Source organism: Ceratotherium simum, chromosome 34 (genome assembly GCF_057802395.1).
Source record: "Ceratotherium simum simum isolate JZ-2026a chromosome 34, ASM5780239v1, whole genome shotgun sequence".
Lineage (NCBI taxonomy): Eukaryota > Metazoa > Chordata > Mammalia > Perissodactyla > Rhinocerotidae > Ceratotherium > Ceratotherium simum.
This window is the reverse complement of record NC_141933.1, coordinates 17,884,764-17,908,895: the sequence shown is the minus strand read 5'-3', so window position 1 is coordinate 17,908,895 and position 24,132 is coordinate 17,884,764. Positions and strand designations below refer to the sequence as shown.

General features: G+C 37.4%; 2 protein-coding genes and 1 pseudogene across 2 annotated transcripts in view; all 3 read right to left on the bottom strand.

Moving 5' to 3' along the window:
- The window catches only part of LOC147912600 (olfactory receptor 9G4-like), a 38,953-nt pseudogene extending 25,299 nt beyond the window's left edge, over positions 1-13,654 (bottom strand).
- The window catches only part of LOC101407136 (olfactory receptor 5AP2), a 508,331-nt gene that overhangs the window by 103,538 nt on the left and 380,661 nt on the right, over positions 1-24,132 (bottom strand). The window lies entirely within an intron of this gene.
- LOC101388911 (olfactory receptor 9G19-like) lies at positions 17,462-18,397 on the bottom strand. Its single transcript, XM_087423265.1, has one exon. It carries the CDS (start codon positions 18,395-18,397, stop codon positions 17,462-17,464), a length of 936 nt encoding a protein of 311 aa, XP_087279391.1.

Sequence of the window (24,132 nt, the reverse complement as noted above, 5' to 3'; positions counted from 1 at the left end):
GTGATTGTGAGACAACTGACAATACCCTCACTCTGCAGGGAGTCTCACCACAGAACTGTAGCAATTGTGAGTCCCTGAGCCTAGCAACCAGCCAAGCTTGGAGCCTGAATCACTTAACAGCAAAACAGCAGTAGTTCTGTGCTATTACACCTTGCAGCCAGCCCTGTGGGGCTTGCCTTGACCAATAAAGTGTCAGAAGGGACCTAGCAGCTGCACATGGCTGAGCCTTACAACTAGCCAGCCTAGGGGGCCAGCCTAGACTCCCTATGCACCTGCAGCAAAAGCAAACCCACCACAACAGAAGGGCACACATAGGTCACACAGGGGACACTCCTGGACCATTTGGAACTGGTGACAAGAGGGAAGCATATTGCTGGGCCTCATAAGGCATGTCTTACAAAAGGCCACTTATCCAAGATTAGGAGATGTAGCTGACTTACCTAATGCCTACATATGAGCACAGAGAAAGAGGCAAAATGTGGAGACAAAGGAATATTTTTCAAAGAAGAGAACAGCTCAAATTCTCAGAAGGAGAACTAAACAAAGCAGAGATAAATAATCTACCTGATAAAGAGTACAAACTAATAGTCATAAGGATGCTTACTGATCTTGGGAGATAAATAGATGAACACAGCGAGAACTTTAAGAAAGAATTTAAAAATGAACCAATCAGAACTGAAGAATACAATAATGGAAATGAAAAATTCACTAGAGGGAATCAACATCAGAGTAGGTGACACAGAAAAATGGATCAGTTAGATGAAAGATTAGAGGAAATTACCCAATCTGAACAGAAAAAAGAAAAAAAGAATGAGGACTAAGGGACCTCTGGCACAACATCAAGCCTATTAGCATCTGTATTATAGGTGTCCAAGAAGGAGAACAGAGAGACAAAGGGGCAGAGAACCTACTCGAAGAAATAATAGCTGAAAACTTCCCTACCTAAGGAAGGAAACGGACAACCAGGTACAGGAAGCACAGAGAGCACCAAAGAAGATGAACTGAAAGAGGCCCACATCAAGACACATTATAAAAACACAAAGAACATCCTAAAAGCTGGAAGAGAAAGCAACAAGTTACATATAAGGGAAATTGCACAAGGCTATCAGCTGCCTTCTCAGCAGAAGCCTTACAGGCTAGAAGAGAGTGGCATGAAATACTAGAAGTGCCAAAAGAAAAAAACTCAGAGCCCAGAGTACTCTACCTGGCAAGGTTATAATTTAGAATGGAAGGAGAGACAAAGAGTTTTCCAGACAAGCAAAAACTACAGGAGTGTATCACCACAAAACCAACTTTACAAGAAATGTTAAAGGGACTCACTTAAATGGAAAAGAACAGAACACAAATAGGAACAAGAAAATTATCAAAGAAAAAATCACTGGTGAAAGCAAACATACAGTCAAAGTAGCAGATCAACCACCTATAAAGCTAGTATGAAGGTTAAAAGACACAAGTACTGGGGCTGGTCTGGTAACATAGTGGTTAAGTGCACACGCTCCACTTTGGTGTCCCGGGGTTCGCTGGTTCGGATCCCAGGAGCACACTGATTCACCTCTTGTCCAGCCATGCTGTGGTAGCGTTCCATATAAGTAGAGGAAGATGCGCACAGATGTTAGCCCAGGGCCAATCTTCCTGGACAAAAAGAGGAGGATTGGTATCGGGTGTTAGCTCAGGGCTGATCGTCCTCACAAGAAAAAAAAAATGACACAAGTACTAAAAATATCTATCACCCTGATAAGAGGTTAAGGAATACACACACACAAAAATAGATTAAATATGACATCAAAAACATAAAATGTGGGGGGAGGGGAGTAAAAGCATAGGGCTTTTAGTAAGAGGTCAAACTTAAGAGACCATCGTCTTAATATAGACTGCTACTTACAGAGGTTGTTATATATAAACTTCACGGTAATCACAAACCAGAAAGCTAAAATAAATACACATACACACAAAAAGAAAGGAACCCAACATAACACTAAAGAGAGCCATCAAATCACAAGGGAAGAGAGCAAGCAAGAGAAGAAGAAAGGAACAGAGAACTACTAAAATATCCAGAAAAAAAGTAATAAAATGACAATAATTACATACTTATCAATAGCTACTTTTAATGTCAATGGAATAAATGCTCCAATGAAAAGACATGTGGTGGCTGAATGGAGTAAAAAACAAGATGCAGATATATACGCTGCATACAAGAGATACACTTCAGACCTAAAGACACTCACAAACTGAAAGTGAAGGAATGGAAAAGGATACTTCATGCAAATGAAAATGAAAAGTGGGGTAGCAATACTTATATCAGACAAAAAATTTTAAAATAAAATCTGTAACAAGACACAAAGAAGGCATTACATAATGATAAAGGGAACACTCCAACAAGAGGACATAACACTTATAAATATCTATGTACCAAATATAGCAGCACATAAATATATAAAGCAATTATTAACAGACACAAAAGGAGAAATTGACAGTAACACAATAAGAGTAGGGAACTTTAACACTCCACTTACATCAATGGATAGATCACGCAAAAAGATCAATCAGGAAACACTGGCCTTAAATCACACATTAGACTAGATGGACTTAGTTTATATATACAGAACATTCAATCCTCAAACTGCAGAATACACATTCTTTTCAAATGTACATGGAACATTCTTCAGGATAGATTATATATTAGGCCACAAAACAAGTCTCAATAAATTTAAGAAGATTGAAATAATACCAAGCATCTTTTCTGACCACAACGGTATGAAACTAGAAATCAACTACAAGAACAAAGCTGGAAAAGCCACAAACACGTGGAGATTAAAGCAAATGGTGCTGAACAACTATTGGGTCAGGAAAGAAATTAATGGACAAATCAAAAAATATCTGGAGACAAAGGAAAATGAAAACACAGCATGCCAAAATTTATGGGATATAGCAAAAGTGGTACTAAGAGAAAAGTTTATAGCAATAGAGTCCAATCTCATGAAACAAGAAAAATCTCAAATAAACATCTAACTATACACCTAAAGGAACTAGGAAAAAAAGAACTAACAAAGCCTAAAATCAGTAGAAGGAAGGAAAGAATAAAAATTAGAGCAGAAATAAATGAAATAGACACCAAAAAAAGAAAAAAAAATCAATGAAACTAACAGCTGATTCTTTGAAAAGATAAAAAAAACTGACAAACCTTTAGCTAGACTCACCAAGAAAAAAATGTGAAAAGGCACAAATAAATAAAATCAGAAATGAAAGAGGAGAAATTACAATGAACACCACAGAGATACAAAGGATTAAAAGAGAATACTACAAAAAGCTATTTGCCAACAAATTCAATAATCAAGAAGAAATACAAATGTTCTTAGAATCATACAACCTTTCAGAACTGAATCAAGAAGAAATAGAAAACCTGAATAGACTGATCACTAGTAAGGACATTGAAACTGTAATCAAAAACCTTCCAAAAAATAAAAGTCCAGGACCAGACGGCTTCCCCAATGAATTCTACCAAATATTCAAAGAAAACTTAATACCTATCCTTCTCAAATTCATCCAAGAAATTGAAGAGGGTGGGACACTTCCTAATTCATTCCACGAGGCCAACATTACCCTGATACAAAAATCAGATAAGGATAACACAAATAAAGAAAATTCTAGGCCAATATTGCTAATGAACATAAACGCAAAATTCCTCAACAAAATACTAGCAAATACAATACAACAATACATTAAAAGATCGTGCATCATGATCAAGTGGGATTTATTCTAGGGATGCAAGGAAGTTCAACATCTGCATCAATCAACTTGATACACTACATTAACAAAATGAGGAAAAAAAAATCACATTATCACCTCAATAGATACACAGAAAGCATTTGACAAGATGCAGCATACATATATGATAAAAAACTATGAAGAAAATGTGCATAGAAGGAAAGCACCTCAATATAATATGACAAACCTGCAGCTAATATCAAACTCAATGATGAAAAATTGAAAGCTATCCCTCTAAGAATAGGAACAAGACCAAGATGCCCACTTTAACCACTCTTATTTAACATAGTGTTGAAAGTTCTAGTCAGAACACTCAGGCAAGAAAAAGAAATAAAATTGATCCAAATTGGAAAGGAAGAAGTAAAACTGTCACTATTTGAAGATGACATCATCACATATATAGAAAACCTAAAGAATCCACCAAAAAAATTAGAAATAATAAAGAAATACAGTAAAATTGCAGGGTACAATATAAACATACAAAAATCAATTGTTTCTATACATTAACAATGAAATAGCAGAAAGAAAAATTAAGAATATAATCCCATTTACTACGTCAACAAAAATAATTAAATACCTAGAAATAAATTTAACAAAAGAGGTGAAAGGCCTCTACACTCAAAACTACAAAAGACTCCTGAAAGAAGCTGAAGAAGACCCAAAGAAATGGAAAGATATTCTGTGCTCATGGATTGGAAGAATTAACATAGTTAAAATGTCCATACTTCCTAAAGCAACCTACAGATTCAATGCAATCCCTGCCAAAGTTCCAACAACATTTTTCACAGAAATAGAACAAAGAATCCTAAAATTTATATGGAACCACAAAAGACCCTGAATAGCCAAGGCATCCTGAGAACCAAAAACCAAGCTGCAAGTATCACATTTCCTGAATTCAAAATATATTACAAAGCTATAGTAATCAAAACAAACATGGTCCTGGCCAAAAACAGACATACGGATCAATAGAACAGAATCAAGAGCCAGGAAATAAACCCACAAATCTATAGGAAGCTAATTTTCAAAAGGAAGCCAAGAACATACACTCGAGAAAGGAAAGTCTCTTCAACAAGTGGTGTTGGGAAAACCGGACAGCCACATGCAAAAAAAAAAAAAAAAAGAAAGAAAGTAGACCATTATCTGACACCACACAAAAAAATAAACTCAAAATGGATTAAAAACTTGAACGTAAGACCTGAAACCTCTAAACTCTTAGAAGAAAATATAGGCAGTATGCTCTTCACGATTGGTACTAGCTGTGTATTTTTGAATACAGCGTCTCATCAGGCAAGGGAAACAAAAGAAAAAAATAAGCTATTTCAAACTAAAATGCTTCTGCATGGCAAAGGAAACCATCATCAAAACAAAAAGATAACTTATGAATTGGGAGAAGATATTTGTAAATCATATTTTTGATAAGGTTTTAATACCCAAAATATATAAAGAACTCATATAACTCAACAGCAAAAAATGAAACAATCCAATTTTAAAAAGGCCAAAGAATCTGAACATTTTTCCAAAGAAGATATACCGATGGCCAACAGACACATGAAAAGATGTTCAGCATCATTAATTATTAGGGAAATACAAATCAAACTTACAATAAGGTATCACCTCTCACCCATTAGAATGTCTATAATTAACAAGATAAGAAACAACAAGTGTTTGAGAGGATGTGGAGCAATGGGAAGCCTCATACTCTGCTAGTGGGAATGTAAATTGGTGAAGCCACTATGAAAAACAGCATGGAGAGTCCTCAAAAAATTTAGAATAGAACTACCATGTGATCTAGCTGTTCCGCTTCTGGGTATTTATCCAAAGAACATGAAAACATGAACGTGAAAGGATATTTGCACCCCTATGTTCATTGCAGCATTATTCACAGCAGCCAAGACTTGGAAACAACCTAAGTGCCTGTCAATGGGCAAATGGATAAAGAAGATGTGGTATATATATACCACTGAATACTACTCAGCCATAGAAAAAGACAGAATCTTGCCATTTGTGACACCATGGATAGACCTTGAGGGTATTATACTAAGAGAAATAAGTCAGATGGTGAAAGTCAAATACCGTATGATTTCACCCACAAGTGGAAGATAAAAAAATAACAACCAACCACATAGCAGAGATTAGATTGGTGGTTACCAGAAGGGAAAAGGGGAGGGAGGAGGGTGAATGGGTAATAGGGCACATGTGCACCATGACAGACGGTAATTAGTCTTTGGGCGGTGAACATGATGCACTCTACACAGAAACTGAAATATAATGATATACACCTAAAATTTATACAATGTTATAAACGAATGTTACCTCAATAAAAAAGAAAAACTAAAATAAAATTTTTTAAAAAGTGTCAAGAAAGAGGACATGGCAAATGCTTCATAAGGTCAAATGAAGAGGGAACTGAAAAGCGAAAAAAACAAGAACGTAACTGTTTGTTACTAATTAGCTAAGTAGAGCTAATCACATGCTCCTCCCACCTGATCCCTGTCACCGTGTACTGCGGCTCCATTCTCTACATCTACTCTCGCCCATGTTCCAGCTGTTCCCTTGAGAGGGACAAAACGGCTTCCACATTTTATACTGTGCTGTTCCCCGTGTTGAACCCCATGGTCTGCAGTCTGAGAAATAAAGACATGAAAGAAGCTCTGAAAAACTTTTCAGGTTAGCACAATCTGAAGTCTAAACTGACATAAATTTCTCAAACGAGTACTCAGTGAAATGGACTGCTTCCGTGGAAGGTTGGGGAACTGGATTAAAAAATGCTTTATTTTCCTCTTCACAGAAATCCAGTGAAAGAGATTTTGTTTCTTGTATTAGTTTGTTGTGTTTTAGTGATTGAACTATATATGGTAGAGTATAGATTCAATTTAATATTAATATAGTTTTTTAGAAAGCAGCCATCAGGGTTTAGCACAAAATAGAAGTGTACATATTACTTCTGGGATCCCAAAGGATTACATTTTACTTAACTATCTACCCTGCGATTGACTCATTTTTTTTCCCTACATTATGGGCATTACAGGGATGTGAAGAAAATGTTACATGGATTCTTGAGGTTTGTGCAATACACCCCAATCCTTCTTGTCCCATACCTACAGAGCTTCTGTAGTAATGGAAGAATAAGAAATGGTAAGAATTTTGTGATGAAAAGAGAGACGGCAGTGATGGGTTAGATAATATATGCAGATGAAAAGAAAGATCACAAATGTCAGAGCTAATACAAATGGTGAAGTGGCTACAACGACGTGTTTTAAAATTTAAATTTGTGCATTTTATAAATGCGCTCATTAAAACAATAGCTATAATATTTCAATAACAAACTTCTAACTTCTTAGGCTCAGACTAATCATTCATCAAGTGTAACTAATAATCCTTAATTTGTAGCATTGTTATAAAGAGTATTGAAAAAAATATTAACTAAACCTGCCACAAACTGAATATTAGCTGTAAGTTTCTTCGTACTTAAAATCTTCTGGTGGGGAAAAAACAAGAAAACAAGCTTTGAGTCTAGAATATAGTGGGTTTTTGCTTGATGATTTGTTTGTTCCAGTTTGATCCCCTTGATGTTACTTTGTTTCATAGGGAATATGGAGTGGTATGGAATGAGACAGGATGGCAGAGTACTCATTCTCTGTGGAAGAGATCACTGTTTTATAGTGATATACAATCCTAAAGATACGTCTTTCTCCATGGATTTGGAAAAGTGTTTTGGTTGTTTTTTATTTATGTATCTATTTGTTTTTGGTAATCTCAACAACTCTTAAAGATTTGTCTAGTGTTAAATTGACATAGAATGCAAAAAGTTTACAAAGACATTTTCTATATACTCAATTAGAGCATTATGAAGGAATTTGGAGGGAATGCTTTATGAAGAAATAAATATTTGGAAAATCTTGAGCAAATTTCCACCACTTTAACTGTTCCAAAGGTTTTCCCCCACACAATAAAGTTTGCTTGCCAAACTTCAAAGTCAAACTATACCCACAAAAACCATCTGATTCTTCTTTTCTCTTTCCAAATCCCCCAAAGATCATCAAGAGGATAAATTTAAAAAAATATACTACTGCAAAGTATCAATATTGTGGGACATCCAACAACCCAATATTTCAGGTTTAAAATATTGTAATTACAATAAAATAAAAATAAACAATTAAGAGTGGTTTGTCTAATGTTTCATTGTTTTAAGTACAGTTTGATGAATTTACTTGAAATATTGTAATGTTTTCAAATATGTGTATAACCAAACGTTTGGAAAATACTTTTAGAGCATTCTGCAAAAAGATGACCTTTATCTCTCTGGCCTTATGGTCTACATTGCTTTCCAGAAGGCCTCTTGGACATCTTTGTTTCTCAGGCTATAGATGAGAGGGTTGAGCACAGGCTTGAGCACTGGGTTGAGCACTGGGTTGACCACAGTGTAGAACAGAGCAGCCACTTTGTCCTTCCTCGGGGAGTAGGTGGAACTTGGCCTTGAATACATGATGAGCAAGGATCCATAGAAAAGTGTGACTGAGATTACACGAGAAGCACAGGTAGAGAAGGCCTTGTACATTCCTGAGGCTGTTTGGATCCTCAGGATAGCCAGAAGGACGTTGAAATAAGAAATCAGGATGGTAAGAATGCTGGAGAGGACCATGAAGCCCACCACACCCAGGAGGACCTTTTCACAGACCTGAGTGTCTGTACAAGACATTTTTATCAGTGGTGGTGCATCACAGAAGTGGTCAATGATATTTTTACCACAGAAACTCAGGTGGAAAGTGTTGGCAGTATGGGCTACGGCGTTCAGGAACCCTCCTATGTAGGAGACAGCAACGAGTCGAGTACAGAGAGAATGGAACATAGTGCTTGAATAAAGTAATGGCTTACAGATGGCCACTAGGCGGTCATAGGCCATGGCTGCTAAGAGACAGCACTCAGTGTAGGTTACAGCACAACAAAAGAACAACTGGGCTCTATATCCAGCCAAGGAAATGCACTTATCATCTGAGACACAAATGGCCAGGATTTTGGGAGTATACACAGAGGTGTACCAGAAATACAAAAAATACAGATTGCAAATGAAAAAATATATAGGCATGTGCAGGTGGGAATCGATACGGATTAAGACAACCAAGGTCATGTTCCCTGACAAGGTTATCAAGTAGAGCATCAGAAATATTCCAAATAAAATCTGCTGCCATGGGGGTTTGCTGAGAGGCCCATCAAGATGAATTCAGTCAGGGTGGTGTGATTTCCAACTTCTATGTCCACAGAAGAGAAAGTCTGATAAAGGTTATGAGAAAAAAAATCATTTAGTATTTTTCTATTGAAAGAAATAAACAAAGGTATCAATTAAGTCAACAATTACTAGAGGCTTATGGACTTTTATCCATTATTATCTAGAATGATAAAATTTCAGTCTGAGACTTGGGAACCAAGAATTGGAGTATAATCTGATTTTGGAATTAGGACTTTTACTTACTAATTGTTTAGTGTAAGGCAAGTCCCTTAGTGTCACCAAACACATGAGAAAAATGAAACCCCCTGACAGGTTGTCTAATCAAGTGAATAATATATACATCAAAACACCCAGCCCAATGTTCAGTACATAGTGACCACTCAAAAAATTTGAGTATCCTTCACATATTATTGAGAATTTATGTCAGGCATTGTGCTGGTAGTTATACAAAAACCAATATAATATCCTACTGCTGCTCTTATTAGTACAAATAGAAAATATATATATATATATATATTACCACTACATACAGACAGTATCCTGAGTCCTATACTTAACCCACTTAATCCTCCCCACAACTTTATAAGGTAACTGTTATTATGACGCTCATGAAGTTTAGGAAACATTTGCAACATCACAGAATTAGTCTACAGCACAGCTGGTATTTCAACCCAGGATTATCTTTATCAAGGACGTATGCTCTCAACTGTTAAGTCATTTGTGTCTTTTATAGGTGAATTATTTTCTCTTTTGTTCTCCTAGCTAAGGCAATCCTATCTTCCTCTGACAACCTGAATTTTGTTACCTATTGAAAAGAGCTTTAAAAAATTCTTTTTTTAAACACTATTTTTTTTACACTCTTCTCTAGTTGATGTGAGGTTTATATACAGAGTTGAGGCCTTTTTTCACATAGTGGATGCTGAACATTAGGAAGATCTAAATTTTGGTGTCAAGGATATATTGAGACACCATGAATCCTTCAAAGTTGATGTTCCGAAGCTCTCAGAGAGAAGCTAAAAGAAGGTATCTAAGATAAAACATTACAGAATTAGAGTTGAGGCACCAGTAGTCGGCTGACCTTCCCTCAGGTATAAAGGCAGTGGGAGACAGCTAAAACTAGGAGGATTGTGATTTACTTCAATGTTTAAAACATTTACCTTTGAGCTAAGCCAGAGTCAATGCTGTAACTAGAATGCAAATCCAAGTTTTATTCCTCAGTGTTACTGTTCTGACTTGTTAGTTATTGAGGTATCTTAACCTTTCAAATGCAGATGATGATGTTCACAGAGAATGTGACTGCATTGATGGCACTGTGGTAAATGCAGCTTGGAGTCTTGCAGACCATTCCGTTTTTTAACCAGTATATATTGGATCTTTTCTTGCTAGCACACAAAGTACAGATGATTTAGGTATACACACAAGGTTCCATAAACTTGCTCTAACTTACCTTTATAAACCTCTCTCTCACCACTTGTCCTCATCAATTTAGTACTTCAACCAAACTATATCACTCACATGAATGATTTCCCTATAATATTCTCAAACATGCTGGGAGCTTCACAGTTATAGTACTATGCTATATAGCAGTTATTCATTTGTACAGTACGATGTTTTTCTGAATATGCTGAAGCTTCAGTAGAATTATCTTGGCAGGAATGTATGGTTTTTATATTGATAATGTATAAAATGATGGGTTATAGCCACCTTCTCAGTAGTTACCATGAACTTCCTCTGGTATGTTATCAGTTGTCCTAAATAAAGAAAAATATCTGGGACTTAACTACGTTCATTTTTAGTATAATATAATTTGGGGAAAAAAAGTGAAATATCAAGAGCCAATTACCACTCCTCTTCTACTACCCTCTAAAGAGACAAATAACTGATAAAATAAATTTTCTGGTCTAAACTCAAAGTCTTCTCAGAAGAAGAGATCTTCAAATGAGACCTGAAAATTGAGCCCATCGTCAGGGTAAGGAGAGAGGGGAGAGAAGTTCCACGAGAAGAAAGAACATATAACACAGCCCTTCCTAGAGAGAGTCTGCTGAGTTCAACGAGCTGAAAGAGGTTAAATAAAGATATTGGGATGGAGAGGGGAACCAGGGATGAGCCACAAGAGTTAGCAGCTCGCAAAGCTTACTGAAAGCCATGTTGAGGATTTTGGCTTTTAAACCAACATAAATGGAAGCCATTTGTGAGGAAGGAGCATGATCAGATTTATATTTTTAAAGTTTACTTTGGCTGCAGATCAGAGAATGGATTGAAAAGGAGGAAAAGTTGCCTCTTAGGAATCTCTCTGAAATCTTCAATCGTCTATTACCTGTTGAGACCAGTCCTCTGGTAAAGGCAGGAAAGAGAGGCATTCAAACTTCTAGATAGAATTACTAGGGATTGTTTAACTGGGACCTTATCCTGATAGACAAGACTCAAAGACTGCCAGTCTCAATCTCTCTTCTAGGCAAGAATGTGTATTTATATAGTAATTTAACCTCAAAATACAAGAAAACTCTAAAAGACAAGATCCTTTCAAAGTATTGGTTGGTAATGAAAGCATCTCCTCTGTTTTTACAAGAAACTACAAAGTCTTGGATGAAGTGGATAAATCAATTTGATTAAAGGTTTAGACCATTCAGTTAAAAGAATGATATGGTCATCATTCTGACTTCTGTGTAAAACATAACTGTATCACAAATTCATCACGTTATATTTTGTATGAAAATTCTAATATTTAAAAGAGAAAGAAGTAAATAACCACAAACCAATAATCTATGTGATATATTGCAAAATTTTTAAAAAAGACTACAAGTCTTTACTGATGTCTTGATTTCAAGAGTAGATTTTGTTACTCTACCCTAGAGTCTGCATGGCCTTGTGGTTTGTTTTGGCCAATAGATCACAAAATAGGCAGTGATATGCAGATGCCAAAGCCTGGGTCAAGAGGCTTTGCACACTTCTTTTCTTGCTTTTGGAATCCTGCCACCACAATATAAATAAGCCACAGTTAGCTTGCTGAATAGTGAGATATCTGGCTGCATTCTCTTTGTGACACCAGCTGACAGCAAGCTGGCCCCCAGACATGTTAGTGGGTCCATTCTTCATCATCCAGCCCCCAACTGAGCTAATAGCTAAATACAGAGCTATGAGCAAACCCAGCTGAGAGCAGACAGGTCTGGAATGGGCAGACTTGTATAATTGCACAATTGAAAAGGCACTTGTGTTCAAATCTTGATTCTACCCAATGTTAGCTCTACAATCTTGGGAAAGTCTTTAAAAGCCTCCAAATAATACCTGACTTATTTACAAAATCTGAGCTTGAGGGAAAAAAAATGAAGCCACTTTTCTACAAGGAAATAATTTAATCCAAAATGATGGTGTCCTTCAGAATCTTTCTAGACCCTGAGAGTTAATATTTTTGTTACATACTCACATGCAATTTGACAAAGGAGTGGCAGGCTTGGAAGTACACAGTTCATTGGCCTTGGATTGAGGGGTCTTGTGATAGGGATGGAGCCTGAGGCTAATCACCAGTGTGCATTTAAGAGCATCACATGTCTTCTCTGGAACATAATTTCACCCGCATGAAAAACTCGTTGATCCTTTTCCAGTACCCACCTTCTATGATACCAATTTGTTAACATCTCTTATAGAATCCATCATAAAGATAAGAGTAGAAACCTCATCTACAACACTATCGTGTGTTAGAATAGATTAACAATCCTTATAGGTGCATATATTTTTGGACACATGGGGCATTCTCATCGCCTTGGTTGAAGTGAGAGAGGGAATGTACCAAAGATAAGAGCATTCTTCTTTTCACTTTAGGATTTGCGTATTCATTCCTCCTTCCCTAAAAATCAATCATGTGAAATTGTGTATATTCTCTAACTGTGGTATTCCTTTCTTTCATTAAAAATTTAATGGCTCTTAAACTTTTAGATTCACGGACTTCTTAAAGAATGTGATAGAAGCAATGCTTCTCCTCCCCAGCCTCCAAACTATTTATAGGTATAAGCACACACAATTTTAGTGGGTTCCCAGATCCCCAGAAATCTGTACATTGATTCTGTCATTATGACTCTCAATTAAAAATTCTACCACTAAAAGATGCCTAAGTTTCTTTTGAGTGCTAACATTCTACAATTACAAGAGATGAGACAAAAATATTTCAAACTTTGCATGTTTAAAGCTGATTTCCTAATATTTACTCCCCAAAATTGATCAATCTGCTCACTTCTCATACCAGATAATAAATGTACTCTTCTAGTTTCTCAAGACACAAATTAGGAAACAACCTACCCACTTTCTCTTCTACCTCCTCTTCAGTCTTCCAGGAAATCCTGGTGCCCCTACCTATAAGACCTATCCTGAATCTGAGCACTTCCTCCCACCTCCACCACTACCACTCAGGTCCAAAACATCATCGTGTTTTGCCAAGAATATTGTGATAGTCTTCTAACTGGTCTACACACCTGTCCCTCTATAGCCTATTTTCAATATCTCAGTCAGTGTGGTCCTTTACAAAAAAATAGTAATAGGGCAAGTCACTTTAGGCCTGTTCTTAAAACCACCCTAAAGTATTTGCAGTTTATTCTAAGTTAAAGTCAAATTTCATTCAATGACCTAAATGTCCTCACAGAGGCAGCCCTCTATTACCTTCAGGTCCATATCCCCAAAGACTCACCTTTTGCTTCATTCTACTCCAGTTTTGCTGACTTTCTCACTGTTTCTCAAAAATGCCAGCCCTGCCCCAGCATCAAAAATTTCTGAACTGACTGTTCCTCTGCCTGAAAAACTATCCCCAGATATTTGCAAGCCTCACACTCTTATCTTCTTTAAGTGCTATCTTTAAGTGCTATTTAAATGCCGTTTTTTGACTAAGACCCATCCTCATCACTATTTTAAATTCCATGCCCCCTTCTCAAGAACAATTCCCATCCTTCTTTTTCTGCTCAGACTCTGCTCTATTTTCTCGCAGACCTATCGTCATCATCAAACTCCTGTTTGTTAAGTTTATTGTCCATTTTTCCCAATGAGAATGCATTAACTATGGAGAAAAAAAGATGTTTTGTTTTGTTTACTGCTGTATCCCAGCATACAGAACAGTTCCTAGTAACTAACTGGCACTTAATAAATATTTCTAGGGCCGGCCCCGTGGCTTAGCGGTTAAGTGCGCGCGCTCCGCCGCTGGCGGCCCGGGTTCGGATCCCAGGCGAGCATGGACGCATCGCTTCTCCAGCCATGCTGAGGCCGTGTCCCATATACAGCAACTAGAAGGATGTGCAGCTATGACGTACAACTATCTACTGGGGCTTTGGGGGGAAAATAAATAAATAAATAAAATTATTAAAAAAAAAAAATATTTCTAGAATCAGTAATTGGGTAATTACCTTTATATCTTAAACCTATTTTTCCCAAATTATTGTCTACTACTAACCTAGCTCTAACTATTCAGGGCTAATCTACCCTCATGTGGATTTTCCTGGCTCAGTGTCATTATTAGAAATAAGAAGGAAGAGTAAATAAAGAGGGGACTCATTACCATCAACCTCATAACCATCAAGATGGACTAAAGTCCACTTTGAATTTGAAATGAATTGCAACTAAAATGTGAATGTGAAATAAAAGACACAGAAAATATCAGAGCTGATCATGCTAAGCATTCCGTGCAGAACGGCTTCTCAAGTTGTGTGTGTTTCCTCTCCTGTAGAAGCTCTGTTCCCTGCTCCCTTCACTAGAGCACTTAAAATTCTGTGGAAGAATATGTCCCTCTAGCACCTGAAAATGAGTGTAAAGAAATGAAAACACCATAAATTAGTAGTTTGGACAGCACAGAGTACCACAACCCCTGGAGTGAAAAAGCATGTCACCTTTTTTGTCCCCTTGATTTCTCTACTGTGTAAGTGAATATATGATGACTCAGCATAACCACCACACTGAATATTGATTTCTACATGAAAGTCACATATACCATTGGTTCGAATACTATTTAGGGTGTAGGTGTGTGTGCGTTTGGCATAACAACGATACTTTGAGAGCCAGGTCAGACTCTGTATCACCCTTCTAATTGCATCTGAGGTCACAGAGAAGCCAAACCACTTAGCGTCTCCTGATGCAGTTGCTTACCCTTGGTCAGGAAGGACACTCCAGGAAGTGACACTCTTTTTCTTCTCCTCTGATGTTTTGGTGTGTTCTGTTGGACCCAATATGTGTATTTTCTCAACAGCCCTTTGGGACTCCTTCCACAGAGCATCCCAGAGATATGTACCTCAGTCTCCAGGGACTCAATTAGAATTAATTTGGAGAATGGAGATCATATACTAATTAGGATAAGATGAAATGTGGAATATTTTACTGAGTACACTATCTTAAGAGATCTGAGTTACAATAGAATCATTTAACATTTCTGATGATAGAAACTCTCTAATTGTACTTAGACTTTTCTAGAATATATTATACAGTCTATAATTTTTTTCCTTCCCATATGCTCTTCTCTCTCTTCTAGGCTATCCTCCCTTATCTCATTCATCAAGAAACTCCTATTGGGGCCAGCCAAGCGATTAAGTGGTCACGCTCCGTGGTGGCCTGGGGTTCCCTGGTTCCGATACCGGGTGCACACCAATGCACAGCTTGGTAAGCCATGCTGTGGTGGCATCCCATATAAAGTGGAGGAAGATGGGCACGGATGTGAGCCCAGGGCCAGTCTTCCTCAGCCAAAAAAAAAAAAAGAGGAAGATTGGCAGATGTTAGCACAGGGCTGATCTTCCTCACAAAAAAAAAAAAAGAAACTCTTATCAATCCCTGATGTTATAGGTTAAATTGTATCCCCTGAAATTCATATGTTGAAGCACTAATGCCCAGTAACTCAGAATGTGGCTGTATTTGGAGATAGGGTTTTTACAGAGGTAATTAAGTTAAAATGATGTGGTTAGGGGCTGGCCCCGTGGCTTGGTGGTTAAGTGCGCACGCTCCGATGCTGGTGGCCCGGGTTCGGATCCCGGGCGCGCACCGACGTACCGCTTCTCTGTCCATCCTGAGGCCGAGTCCCACGTACAGCGACTGGAAGGATGTGCAGCTATGACATACAACTGTCTACTGGGGCTTTGGGGGGAAAAAATAAATAAATAAAATGATGTGGTTAGGGTGAGTGCTAAACAAATCTGACTGGTGTCTCTTTAAAAAAAGGGGAAATAGATATTGGGACACCCAAAGAGACACCAGGGATGGGTGTGCACAGAGAAAAAACCACGTGAGGACACAGCAAGTGGGTGGCCATCTTCAAACCCAGGAAAGATGCCTCAGAAGAAAGCAACCCTGATGGCACGTGAATCTTGGCCTTTTAGCCTCCAGAACTGTGAGAAAATAAATTTTTGTTGTTAACACGACCCAGTCTGTGGTATTTTTTTGTGGGAGCCCTAGCAAACTAGTGTACTTGCTTATCAACACTAGGGCTTTTTTATGTTGGTGCCATCCCATGTTTTATATGTAGAAAGGCTATTAAATTAGGAAAGGTGGTGCGTCATAATGAAATATTCTCCCATTATTCATTAATACATACACAACTCTGACCAACCAAAGAAATATAAATATTCATAGAACCTTAATTGTTATCAATCATTGCTTCACCTAGGAGACAATTTCACTTTAAATCTTTTCCTGGATGTAAAGCTTTTTGAAATTTCTTTCTCTATTTCTCTACTTATCTGTCTATTTCTATCTACATCTCCATTTCCGTCTATTTCAGACGGCTGCTATATTTTTACCCTTAATTCTTTAATTTTGGGGGAAAATACTCTTTATTGAAAAGCTCGCAGTGACTCTAGTAAAGATATTTATTCCCTCCTCTATCTATTGCCGGGGAAATCTTCACATCATGGTAAGCCAAGAAATGAGAATCAGAAAGAAAAAATAAATTTATTTACAATTGCATTTTACAGTAGACATTTTACATACGACCTCCTATCTGACTCTGTCTCCCAACAACTGGGGTAAAAACCTTTGCAGTCAGAAGTTTTGGCTTCGCATTCCTATTTTCTCACCAATGAACTACATGATTTGAAGGAAGTCATTTAATCCATCTGAACCAGGCAATGACTCTGTCACCAATTTTATTACTCCCAATTATAGATTATAATATTATACATACAAGTGACTAATAAACTGTCAATTGAAAATTAGAAGAAAAAAAAAACTTCTTTCTTTCAACCTTCTAGAATTTCAGTAATTTTATAAACGCTGTATCAAGCTAGCAGATGTAGCAGTTTTTCCAAATGCCCCAGCCTTATTCATTTTAAAAACACATTCAAATACATCAGTGCCAACTTAAAAAACAAATACAGACTGGTGTTTCAACATTATCCAAAGATTTTTTTTTGTTTTCTTCTTTTGTGTATTTCTGAGAGTACAGTCTGAAAACAATGACAGGGAGATAATCTGTGAAATAAAATATAGTCATTGTTCACCATATATTTCCATTTAAGAAAACTTTGCTCTATATAACATTTTCTTCAGGGCATCTTTAACATCTTTATTTCTTAAGCTATAGATCAAGGGATTCAACACTGGAATCACCACAATATAGAACACCGACACAACTTTATCCCTCTCTAGTACATAGCTAGCACTTGGTCGAGAGTAAACAAAGAGACTTGAACCATAGTACAAGGTGACAGCTGTCAGGTGAGAGCCACAAGTGGACAAAGCCTTGAGGTGGCCTTGGGTGGAGTGGATCTTCAAGATGGCAGCAATAATGAAGAGGTAAGAGGCAAGAATAAGCATGGCAGGAGTGACGACACTGGAGGCAAGTACGAAATAGAGCACAGCCTGGTAGCTCTCCTTCACATCACAGGCCAATTTTACAAGGGGGAGCACATCACAGAAAAAATCGTCAATGATGTTGTTGCCACAGAAGCTCAGGGTAAATGTTTCAGTAGTGATGATGGTTGAATTAAGAAAGCCAGCAATACATGAAGTTGCAACAAGACTGGCACATAACCTTGCAGACATAGCCTGGGAATAAAACAAGGGATGAGAGATGGCCATGTAACTGTCATAAGCCATGGCAGCCAACAGGTAACATTCACTATAGGCCAGACCAGCTGAGAAGAAGAACTGAGCTAGGCAGCCAGCAAAGGAGATGCTTTTGTCATCAGAGATGCAGGTCATCAGGATTTTGGGGACATAGACAGAAGAATACCAGGGATCCAGGAATGACAGGTTTCCAATGAAAAAATACATGGGTGTGTGGAGCCGAGAATCAGTACAGATCAGAGAAAGCAGGGTGATGTTCCCTAAGAGACTGATGACATAAATGATGAGGAAGATGAAAAAGAGCACTCTCTGTAACCACAGGTCTTCTGTGAACCCCAAAAGTATGAACTCTTTCACTTTGGTGGAATTTTTCTCATCCATTGATTTTGGGTTTCTATGGTCCTTTTCTGTGAAGACATTAATAAATAATGTCATGATTTGATTTAATATATTAGTATATCAGCTCCCCCATCATTTGTCATTTTAAATGATTAAAAAACCCAACTGATGCTTTTACTGTGTAAATTGTGAGACATTTATGCTGAACTGTGTATCATTCTTGCGGATAACTGGGTAATTATTCTATGCTGCCCTGAGAGATGAGTTACTATGCACATAACATAGTGTGTGTCACCTTATATTTTTAAACTATTTTTCCTACTTTTTGGAGGGAGTGATTTGTGTATCTTCTCTTCTATTTGCATTTAGCGTGATTGGGAACCATGTGGAAGATATGAAGAAGAAAATTTGAAAAGATGCACTGACTTCTCTTCTCTTCTCTTCTCTTCTCTTCTCATCTTTTTGTCTTTTTCTAGAGAATTACATGTGGAAGCACACCTATATTATTTTAATTATCTATTGGAATACCTTTGGAAGTGCATTTTACTGCAATTTCTTCAAAGCCAATATTTATATTCTCTTCGACTTTTTATCCACAACCAAGAACACAGCTTTGCATGAAGTTGAAAATGTATAACTTGAATAAAAGAATAGATTTACTTAGATAATAGGAATTTGAGACAATAGCTACCTGTATGATGCTCAATATACCCTGAAGGTAAGTAATCATATTAATCAATGAATAATTGTGTTCATAATGGAGTTGAATTTCCTATAGAATCAAGATTTTTAAAAATGAAAGGAAGAAACCAAAAAACTAAACTGTCCAAACTGAATAATTTGGGGAAATATAGTAGGCTGAATAGTGACCCCATATAAATCCATGTTCTAATTCCTGAAATCTCTGAATGTTACTTTGTATGGGAAAAGAGTCATTAAATTAAGAATCTTGAGATGAGTAAATTATCAGGATGAGCCTTAAATGCAATCTCAAATATCCTTATGTGAGGGAGGCAGAGGGAGATTTGATTATGGACAAAAGAGGATGAGGCAATGGAAACTCAGAAGCAGAGACTGGAGTGATACAACCACAGGGAATGCTAGCAACCAGAAGTAGCCAGAGGAGGCAAGGAATGGATTCTCCACTGGAGCCTCTGGGTGGAGTGTTCTTGCCAACACCTTGATTTTGGTTCAGTGACATTGAGTTTGGATTTTCAACCTCCAGGACTATGAGGGAGTAAATTTCTGTTGTTTTAAGTCACCAAGTTTTTGGTAATTTGCTAATACAGAATGTTATGGACCTCAATCTCTAATAGTCTTCTTTTCCTTGAAAGTAGAAGGAGACTGAATTATTGCCAGCACTGAGGGAAGCACTCTCTCTGCTTCTTTATGTTACAACCCAGGGGGCCCCCTACTATAACATACCAAAATCAAAAAAGGGCTATATGATGATTGTCAGGGTTCTGAATTGACAGGGGATGTAGTATTTCTGCTATTGGATCCAAGGCTTTAAAATCTCTTCTGCTAGGGAAAAGAAACTTAATCTTGGTCATATGCTTAGCTATGGACTTTAAATTGAGCTAGAAAAATGGAGAATTCGTCTCTTGGAACTGTATCTATTTGATGATGAAAATATATAATTTTTAACTGTAAAATAAATATTAATGCTATAGTTATTATCAAAGTAGAAATTTTTCATAATAACCAAAAGAGGATTGGAATAATTGACCTTTCAACTCCCTTAGAATTTCAAAGCTGTCAGACGCTAAGGTCATTTTCAACAAAGTATATTCCTGGAAGCAGCTTAAGACTAAGAACCAAGAGATCTGTGTTTGATTTTAGTTGACTGCTGCCAACCTTAAATAAAATTATAACCTCCAAAACTCTATTTTCTCACCTACTTTGCTTAGTTCAGTGGGACTTTAGGAGATCACAGATGTGATTAAGCACTTTGAAAACTAGAAGTTAGAACTACGTATTGCATTCCTTATGATTTCATTATCTCTGAAAAAGATCTGTCCTTCTGATATATTTGCTTTACCTCCCAAGGACTTCCAATTTTACCTATGATATTGACTCCCTAGAATTTCATATATTCTCATGCAGAAACTTCCCCTTCTTTAATATGTGTCTTTTACACAAGTTGGGAATTTGCAGTTGGGAATCTGCAAAAAAAAAAAGCTTGTTTGCAGAATTATAACTGGGAATGAACATTGCAAGATACATTTCTTGCCTAATATCTTCCCTCTACAGTTATTAAAAAGTAAAATAGGGGCCGGCCCAGTGGTGTAGTGGTTAGATTCACATGTTCCACTTTGGCGGTCTGGGGTTCGCAGGTGCAGATTCCAGGTATGGACCTACACACTGTTCATCAGGCCACGCTGTGGCAGTGTCCCAGATACAAAATAGAGGAAGATTGGCACAGATGTTAGCTCAGGGACAATTTTCCTGAAGCAAAAAAGAGAAAAATAAAATAAAACAAATGCAAGTGTGAATGTCTACATATATGAATAAGTATTCAAAGCTTTTACACATAAAAAAGAATTGAAGGTATCTTGGTGTGAGACAGGTAAATAGCGTAAATTAAGAAAATGTGAAACAGAAAAACAAGCCATGGACATAAAATGGAGGCAAGGATAAACCTGTGGCTCACCAACCAGTCCAACCCACTGCTCTGTGCAGACCACAGATGTGACCAAAACTTTCTAGCAGTCCACATATACAATTAGAAGCACCCCCCAGAATAAACAAATCAACCAAAAGGTTGGGCAATATATTACCATTCCTGATACTAACTTTGAAATCATTTCTCCTAAGGTTTCTGGTAAAGACAATGAGTCAAATAAAATGCATAATATATCGAATGGTATTATTATGTATGTAGACCCAAAAGGGAGATTTTGAGCTACATTTACTTGCCATTAATTCATAGACTTAAAGCTGGCTGCATGCTTTCTTAGATTGTAGGGACGCTCAGACTCTTTTCCCCACAAAACATCTCTCCTCTCCATCTGCCACACATCTCCCTTCACTGGGGGGCCTCTTGAAGAGGGAAATGCCTTTGGGAATGGTTGCCTAAAAGTAACTGCTGTCTCAGTGATCTCTGAATCTTCTCCAGGCATAACGCACCTACCTACTTGTCATTCGGCTTGATACAGTAATCAGATATTTCTTGAGTTATATGATAATTATAACTGTACAGTATGATCCCAAAGATATATCTACATCTCTATTTTTCTTTTTTTGTGTGTGAGGAAGATCAGCCCTGAGCTAACATCCATGCCTATCCTCCTCTTTTTGCTGAGGAAGACTGGCCCTGAGCTAACGTCTGTGCCCATCTTCCTCCACTTTATGTGGGATCTCGCCACAGCATGGCCTGACAAGAGGTGCATCTGTGCGTGCCCAGGATCAGAACTGGGCCACCAGCAGCGGAGCGTGTGCACTTAACTGCTATGCCACAGGGCCGGCCCCTCTATATCTCTATATTTTATGTATATATATATACATGCACTCCTTCTCCTAAGGAGCTCCTGTATCACGCACTCCTAACATAGTATAAGAAATATTTTAAACTCAGGAAAATATTGACCTATTTTAATTTTTCTATACTCCACCTACTCTAAGGACTAATAAGTTTCTGGCAAGATGCCAGAGGAGACAACAGTGGGCCACACACAGCTACAGAGGGTTTATGAGAATGAAAACATCCATCAAGTACACATTAATTGCTTATTGCACTGAAAGAGAAAATAGGGCCGGAAGAAAAGATATTTAGAGACATTTCAGCTTCCTTCATCAAATATAATTGTAGGAAAGATAACTATGCTATCGCACAAAGTAGAATTATGTTATGGTTTGATTATATTAAGAATTGTTCTGTCTTTTGTCCATGTTGTGATTTACTGACCTTTTTCCTCTGATTAGTTTAAAACAATACTTCATGGACAAAAAGAGTCACTTCATTTAAATTTCAACTCAAGTCCAGAATTTCTCACATTACCTCAGAATAAAAAGTGTCTTCTTTTCACTCCACAGGAATCCTATTTCCAATGGTAACATAGAAGCCTGAGCATCCCTTTGGGATATGCCGCTAAAAGCATGGAGGATCTTCATGTGGTATTCTGGTGCCAAGTGACCAATTATAGTGCTCAGCTATCTTTCTGGAATGCAGTAGGGAGAAGTCATGCATCCTGAATATACTGGGTCTCATTAATCTGTAAAGCCCTTTTGCTTTGTGAGTTTCACTCACTCATTTTAGTAAAACAGAAACCTGCAAAAAGGAATAACCAATAGGATAGTCTTCACACAGCAGATGCTGAAGAATTATTTGCAGTCCATAATGATAATGATAATAACATGATAATGACAGGACCATAGGATTTTAGTACTGAAACATGTTAACTGTCACTTAATAAAATGTGCCCATTTTACAAACAATGAATTTAAAGGTAGAATTTGAGAATTTAAATTGAGAGACAGAACCAAAGTCATGTGATTAGAGGAAGCTTCATCTCTATATCACCATGATTTTATTTATTCACTATATTCATTCATTATATATATAGTCATTATATATATAATATATATATACATATAATATACACTATATATACATTCATTCAATATATTCATACATTCATTATATTTATTCATTCAAAGCATATTCATCACGCAACACCTAGGTACCCAGCACTGAGTTAGAAGTTGGGGGAGATGCAACGGGGAGGGAAGGGAAGGTCTTAGGTGAACTCAGTTGCTGTCAGGAGGCAAGTTCATGACGGAGATGGTCTATGAATGAACCCCAGGTCTACAACTCACTAGTTGTGTGACCAAGGGCAGTGCACCTAAACTCACCAAGCCTCAGTTTTCCTATCTATAAAGTGGAAAAAGCATGTCTTCCTCATAAAGTTGTTGTGAAGATTGAATGAGATAGTGTATATAAAGGTTTTAATAAATATCAGTGAAAAAAAAAAAAGCAAAAATAAAAATAAAATAAAGATAGGGAGATACAGTGTCTGCTCTTGTGGAAGTTATGGCCTCATGGGGGAGGTGATCAAATGATGATATAAATTTATAACTATAAATTATGACTAGTATTGCAGAGTCATAATATTAAGGTGTCATGATATTCATTACAGGCCCTGACATAGTGTGGGATCTTAGGGAAGCTTTGTCTGAGGAGGTTATATTAAACTGAGATCTGAGTGACAATAATAGCAGGTCACTAGTCATAGTGAGTGATGACGGGAGGGGTGGCAGCTGCAGGGAGGGCTGGGAGAGGAGTCTTGTGAGGTCACAGGAAATGTAAAGATCCCAGTAGGGAAAAAGCACCATGGATTCCAGGAAGGGAGGGAAGCTCAGAGTGGCTGGACCCTGGAGAGATAAATACAGCTGCACTGAATTAGGCAGGAGAGGTGGGCGAGGTTAGACAGCAAAGGGACTGTGTGCCCATGTCAATGATTAGGCGTATGTTCTAAGTGCACTGGGAGCCATTGATGAGTTTAATCAGATGCATGCTGTGGTGAAATAAAACTATCTTTACAGCAAGAACAATAGAAGTATGAAGGCAGAGAGGTTCAGATGGCTATTTCGGAAACCCATGCAATTGCTGATAGCCCTGGGCCGGGTGATAGCAATGGATTTGTTGGTAAATAGTCAGATCTGAGGGATATTTGGGAAGTAATATACATATAGGAGTTGATGATGAAACTTTAAGACACAAATAGCTCTGAAATTTCCTTGTCTTTGAAAACAGCCATTTTCCTCTCTCTCAGGGG

Coding starts and splice junctions, on each gene's coding strand:
- LOC101388911 (XM_087423265.1), bottom strand. CDS start 18,397: ATGGATGAGAAAAATTCCACCAAAGTGAAAGAGTTCATACTTTTGGGG.